This window comes from Ceratina calcarata, unplaced genomic scaffold (genome assembly GCF_001652005.2).
Source record: "Ceratina calcarata isolate Rehan_Ccalc_2016 unplaced genomic scaffold, ASM165200v1 scaffold151.2, whole genome shotgun sequence".
NCBI lineage: Eukaryota > Metazoa > Arthropoda > Insecta > Hymenoptera > Apidae > Ceratina > Ceratina calcarata.
The window spans coordinates 1445678-1453083 of record NW_017136308.1 but is presented as its reverse complement, the minus strand read 5'-3'; the positions used below and the strand labels follow the sequence as shown (position 1 = coordinate 1453083).

At 40.1% G+C, this 7406-nt stretch overlaps 1 protein-coding gene across 7 annotated transcripts in view; it reads right to left on the bottom strand.

The window, feature by feature from the left end:
- The window catches only part of pnt (ETS transcription factor pointed), a 108382-nt gene that overhangs the window by 90429 nt on the left and 10547 nt on the right, over positions 1 to 7406 (bottom strand). For all 7 annotated transcript variants that reach the window (XM_026819486.1, XM_026819485.1, XM_026819487.1 and 4 more), the window contains one exon: positions 1583 to 1790. In XM_026819486.1, coding sequence (XP_026675287.1) covers positions 1583 to 1790 — 208 coding nt within the window. The remainder of the gene's footprint in view (positions 1 to 1582; positions 1791 to 7406) is intronic.

The following is a 7406-nucleotide window of genomic DNA, read 5'->3' as shown; positions in this document are numbered from 1 at the left end:
GTTAACATTTACTAATAACTTGTTATATGACTGTAAATAATATAAAAAATATTAAAAATTAATTTTAGACAAATTTCTTTACACATTATTTTTTCACAATGCAGTCATTTTGACTGCTTTGGGCAATATAGGTATATACTAAGTTTCAGTCTTTCTAGTGTTAATTATGCGATATGTGAAATCAGAAACAAAGAACAAGAGAGGGGTAGAAGCTTTCGATTATGATCACGATTAGGTCCCATATCCGGAAACCTGTTACTCGTGTCGCGGCACATATGTATATAGATAACTGCGTGCATTAACTGTAAAAATGTCCGATGCGACGGACGCCCCGTCCCTCTCGGCGAGCTACTGAAACGCGCGGTGAATTAAACGTCACCCAAGGGAGCCTCGAAACAGGCCCCCTTCTGTCCCCCCTGCGTACGGTCGCACAATAGGTATCTTGTGGCGCGTTAAAACTACAATGGCTGTGTACACGGCTAATTGAAACATTTGCCTGGACGATTACTAGACCGGTCGGGTAAACACACGCGTGGCCGTGTCATTTTCTCACGCCAACACTCGATACCCCGAGATAAATTGCATAGTTACGACACAACGCACATACATATCGCGATCGTTCGATCGAGCCACCGACTGCAACGCGTGAATCATCGCGTACAGTCAGGGATGCTCCGAGCTGTTCCGCGAAAAAACTATCAATATGATTGTTTAACCCTGTCGCTGGTCAGTCATCAATTACCCAAAGCAGTGATTCAATAAAATAATAAATTGTTGCGTATAGATTACTTTCTTCAATATTTCTTAGACTTAGAAAAACAGTAAGTCTACAGAACAGAGCAGTGAAATAAAGTAATAAAAAATCGATTAATATCTCATTTAATTTAAGACGAAAACTGAATTTATCTTAATTTGGAATTAAAGTCGGTTTTCAATACTAAAACCTGAGCATATGAAAGATTCATGTAGACTGGTTAAGTATAAATATAAATTCAATTGAATTACAGCGAGCTCCGAAGGTAGTTTATCAAATGTTGATGGACGGGTTAAATGCGACTCGAGTCATAAAGGATTAGACAGCGCGAGGGGCTAAATCGAGAAGAGGAAACGGAAATCACACCCTCTTCGATTAATCGTCGCTATGTTAGTTTCATTAGGCAAATAAACCACGGATCAACCGTGAAGGTAACTGGAATATTGAATAACCCGTTGATTCATGAATAATCAGTCAATCAATAGTAAAAGGCATCACTAGATTGCGGATTGATACCACCAAATGTTTTATTTTGCAGTGTCAATCCGCAGTCAGTTTAAGAATTGTCTATTTATATTATTGTTTAAACGTTAAAACATGATTTGAATATTCTTATAAATCCGCAGTCTACACATTTCCTTACATTTCGATTAATTAAAATTAAAAATGAATTAAAAATGATAATCGAGCGCATCGAAGCTTAACGAGCAAAAACGTCTGATAAACATTGAAAGAATTTGCGGACGAGTAAGCAACGGGATAAATGATTTCCAGTTACCACGAGCCGAGCTCATCGAGCAAGAGAAAAGTGTTGAGAAAAAAACTCACCTAAGGAGCTCTCTGGATCGGACAGGTCGGAGAGGGACGGCACCTTCCGCATCGAGGTGAACCTGTCGGAGAGGGCAGGAACCAGACCCTCTTCCTCAGCGTCAGAGGCCAGCTCTTGTTTCATCAACTTCGCCATAACCGTCAACATGCCACCACCGTCGCTAATGCTGCCGCCTCCCAGATAGCCGCCCACGCCTCTAGCATCCCGCTAAAACAGACGGAACCCCGAACATTAATCCACTTCCCATTACCATTTAATTGACACTAAAACGGCGCGTATCCACTTGTATCATACCCTCGTATCATCGTGTCAATATAAACGGGGAAGCTTAGCATTGCGAATAAATCATTGGAAAATAATTAACTGTATTTCATTAGGAGATATAATTATGTAAATTTAAATATTATTTGATAGAACCTATTGATCTCAATACGTCATAAGATTTATGATCAGTGTACTGCTCACGTGTACAACGATGACACGATACGAAGATATGATACAAATTGATACGCAGCAGAAAATGTTCTCGCGCGATCGATCGGTCAGAATCGTTGAAAGGAAACAACAGAATATGATTGGAGAGTTTGAAACTATGTTCATATCATTGATAATTTCACCCCTCTCTCTCTCTCGGCATGTAAAATTATCTGAATTAATAATAAGCGAACTGGGTTGCACTCAAGTTGATGTTAAGTGCACTATAAATAGTCTGGTTACAACAGGCTATACAGACAATTTGTTCCCCAGTCAATCTATTCGCACCAGATTTTATCCACGTATTAAGTCGTATCAATTTTACTCGAAAGATTAAACGATGATCGCATAGTCGTGTTTGTTCGACGCAAGTGGACTGTCACGACTTTCGCTCTAATCAATGAATTGTGACTCACATTCCTGCGTTATACTACGACCCAGTGTACTACGCACGTATCGTTCGTTCTCGGTACACTACTGTGTCACGGATCGAGAGGCAACCCAGGGATAGTAAATGACGTATTAAAGATGAACGAGATGTTCGATGAAGGGTAAACGATAACGATCGAAGAGAGAGATCGAAGGGAAGAAACTGAGAGAAAGATGAAGAGACGGTGTCTCGGTCGAGGCATGAATGGACGGTGAACCTGCTGAAGTTGACGTGCCGGAAGGGGAGAAGAGCGGAAAAAGAGCAGCGGGAGAGGGACAGAGAGAAGGAGAATGGGCAAAGAGCGACCGGAGGGGCGAATGATAAAAGAGGACTCGACGACTGTCGAGGGAGAGAGACGAAATCGTTGAATAAGAAACGGGCAAGCGAGAGAAACGAAGCGGTTCGGGATACTACGAGTCGGAGGAAGAGGAAGAAACGCCGCGACGGGTGACTGGGTGATCGACGAGGACACGAATGGAAAGAGCAAGGGAGAAGGGAGAAACCGCAACGCGACCGAGGCGAGATCAAACTTTTGGTCAAACGAGGATGAACGCGTCTCATAAAATATTTCAACCGTACGTGTATAAAGATTTTCATACGACAGATTGAAAAGTATTATCACTCTACGGTTCAACGAAAAAAATTCGATAAAAGTGCGAATGCGATAATGGGTTGATTAAAAAACAAATTGGACAATTAGACTACGGCGATAGCAGTGGGACAGTGAGGGGGGATGGGCGAAGGGAGGACGCGACGGCGTGCACAGCCGATAGGTACGACCGTTTGACCTTCGTGTACGGGGGACTGGCAAGTTGAATGAAACGCTGCACAAGAGAGTGACGCAACGGTACGCAATGCAACGACAACGATGCAACATTCTAAACTCGCCCTCCCGCCTCCTTTACTCTCTCCTTTTACGCCGTTCTCGTCTCTGGCTGCGAACGCGCTCCGCGCCGGGTGTTGCGTGCCCTGCCCCGTTGCACTCCGTTTCCCCTTTAACTCTTCCCATTCCCCTCGATCGTTTGCACGACGACGACGACGTCCAGTCTATCGGTCACCCTTCCACCGTTCAGCAGACACTCGGTCATAGACGAAGAACCACGCGATGCGCGCCCCGAAGTAACCGAGAGTGCATGGAAAGTTTATAAAGGATCGCTCCGAATCTAGTAGATTTTCCACGAACCAGTTTCGAGATAAATAAAACGGCGATTCCGCGTTAACGGGCAGCCGATTAAATCGTGGAACGAACAAGGGTCTCTCTGTCTTCCACGATAATTATATTTCCCCCTACGTATCGGCGGTGTATATGAGCGCAACACGTGTACGCGGTAATTCTTGTCACGCGTTGGTTGCCGTCTTTCTACGCCAGTTCATCTATCTCTTTACCTATCTTTCCTCCTTTCGTCATAGGTATTCGAATGATACAGAGCTTTTACCGATTCGTTACACAGAGTTAAACCTACGTGACCGTACAGCTTGGGGACAATGATTCTCGACCCATTTTTGATCGTAGTTTCCTCTATGAGAGAACACCCGAAAATAGTAATAAATCTATGCCTAATGCCTCGTTCTTTTCCTATAGAATAGGCATGTCAAACACGCGGGCCACATGTGGCCCGCCGAGACTTTTTAAAATTTTTCTGAAAAAAATATTAATTAACTATTTTAAAGTAAACTTCATTTTTATTTGTATGCAGTTTAGTACATTTGTCTATCGATATTGAAATTGTTGATGAAAACTTACAAATGGAATTAATTGAAATCCAATGTGATTCTTTGCTAAAGCAAAAATGTATGGAAGTTGGAATTCCAGATTTTTATACATAACGCGTTTCTTTATAAAAAAAAATATAAAATATTTATAATTCAAGCTTAAAAAGTAACATGAAATATAAAATTTCTATGTATGTATATTGTATAACATACAATAAAATGTAAAATATTTTTAGTTTAAAAAATGACATGAAATACAAAACGACTATGTATGTATAATATACAATACATTGAGCTCGACATTGAGTCTAATGAATACATAATACAATCATTCTAAAAATCGTATTTTATTAATTTTTTGAACACTGAAAACATGCGGCCTCTAACTTAATATAAAGTAGATCACGTGGCCCGTAATATCATATGAGTTTTACATGATTGCTATAATAGAAACCGAGACGACCGAAAACGTGTCGAGAATCATTGTCTCAAGCTGTACTTCGTTCAAGCCACTTGTTTCAAATTTATTTCCTTAATGATCGAATTCCTTTTATGACGGAACAATGGATCACCTAACGAGACTGCACAATTTAATTTCATGTTGTTTTCGTTTCGTAATGTAAACGGTGTAATAATAGCGGCAATGATAAAGTTTCCACGGGTTTCCTTTGTAAGTCCAACGTGAAAGAAGTTGCCCACGCGAGTTCCCTCGCAATCGATGATTGTGCATCGTGCCCAGATAAATTAATCCTCGAGCGGATCGCACTCTGGTGCAATCGACAGCGGTTTCTCTGAAACCAGTCGACGTTTCATTCAGTCGAGCCAAAAACTCCCACTCTCATGCCTTTAATTAATCCGACAAAAAAAATCCCACGCTTTTCATTTTAAATCTTACAAATACTTTAAAATTATTTTATACTTTTTAGTCCATTTTAAAAATGTGGTGTATTATTATAAATTTTGTTTATGTCAATAATTATATCACAGACAATAAGTATTGATCGTAATTTTTCAGTCGTTACAATTTCTCGACCCATAGAATATCTCCTAATGCTTATAGTGTTTCTATAAAAGCAACTGACCTTATAATTTATAGTATTCTTTGGCTGTACCGTGGGGCACGATCAAAGTCGACGTAAAAGGGATTCCGCGGCGAAGAGAGAATCGAGCGTTAAGCTTCCATCGTCATGCGTAAAGTCCGTTCCTTTGGGCGACCCGGTTCGTATACAAGAACTCGGCATTATGCTGGTTCTGAACGGACGGGCTCCGGGCCGTTCTCTGAATGAATGAGTAACAGAGGGCCGGTGGAAGGGAGACAGAGAGGAGAGTAATAGTCGAAAGAGAGGCGCGCAGGCCGGACCGTGGCTGGCATGGACTTCTCTCGGCCTCGGCTGACTGATAGAAACGAAAGCTCGAGGGAGAACAAGAAGAACGCCCTTGAAAGGAAGAAACGAAAAGGTGCTATTAGCACGTCTCACGTGCACCGCGATTGGGAGCTATTTTTACACCCCATTTGCTTTCTTCTTTATTTCTTATCCTGCTTGGATATTGTCCCGAGTCGCAAACGTTCGAAACGAACGATGGAGATCTCGCAGTTATTTTATTTTTGTAAAAGAAGAATTTGTTTTTATAAATGAATTACCAGTGTATTTAGTAGCAACTATACGTTTGATTTATTTTAATGTGATAACTTGAATGATGTTTAACAGTACGAAATGGAAAAATTCTTTCAGAAATAGAATCTTCCCTTGGTAACCGTATGCCAGCAGCAAGTGGTTTCTTACTTGAGCCGTTGCCATTAGGTTTGGTAATTGAGCATGACGGGGATTGTATTCCCGGGAATGTTACAATTTCGTATCAGATTCATTTTTAGACCGAGTCGATTCATTCTCGGAGTAAATCTCCCTGCGGCACTTCTCAAACATTCAAGAAAGGAATAATGGAGAAAGAATTTCACCGTTGAACCAGTGAATAAGATTGTTTCTACCAGCGTGCGGGCAAAAATAGACCCTCGACCGCGTTCCTAGCAATGGTTCTTTCAGACATGTAAATCTATATTATATTCGAGCGACGCAATAGAAGCGCGAAACATTTCTTTCGGTATTCCGTGTACCACCGACGTTTAAAAAACGTTGCCTCGTCATTTCTTAACTCGATTAGAAGGTAGAAATTATCAGGTGAACGTCAAAATGTAAACGATGCATCATGGAACACGTCTTAAGGATGTATTGGCTATACAGTCAATCCCAAAAGTTTATGTACCTTAGAAAAACGCATTACCTATAATTAAAAAGAAATCAGACGTCGGAAGAATAATGCTAATAATAAATAGCTACGTGCTAAAGAGTATAGAAGAAAATATCCAATTAAGTATTGACGCTGACGAACAATTTTTTTCTTCAAAATTTCGAAAAATGCTTCCAATAAAAGTTGTTTTCCTTCTAATTTCGATATTTAACGAGTTACGTATGATTATTTGGCATTTTATTGATGTTGACATAATCCGAACATTCCAGCGTCGAAACGGCGAACTTTTGGCAAAAAATTTCATTTTTCCTTAATTACTCGTAAACCGTTGAATCTACAGGAAAATTGTATACGACCTTTTTTGTAGAGGACGACGAAATCTACAATTTCTGTATAAAACTTCTTCGCTAGCATTAATATTGAAAGAATTATGGACGAAAAACGAAAAAACAGTTTTTTGCAAATTACTCGTTAACTATTGACGCTAGCGAAAAATTTTTATACAGAAATTGTAGATCTCGTCATCCTCTACAAAAAAGGTGATATGCAATTTTTCTGCATGTCCAACAGTTTGAAAGTTATTAGCCAAAAACGAAAATTTGGAAGAAATTGAAGGGGTACCCCTTGAAAAAATCTCAGAAAAATCGAAAATTTTTTTTTGTTGTTTATTAGCAATGTTCTTCCGACGTCTGATTTCTTTTTAAAAAATGCGTTTCTAAAGTGCATAAACTTTTGGGATTGACTGTATAGCCAGTACATCCTTAACGAACGAATATCGACAACTGTGTCAAATGCAAAATGTACGAACGAGAGGTTTCGTTATTCATGCTTAACGCCGCCGTCTGTTAATTGACAGACTGATTAAAAATTGAAAATAAGGTAACGCGATCAGTGGTCGCAAACACGGCAGACAAGCGATGAATAATCAAAAACGACAAAAGATTCGAGTGAAACAGAGA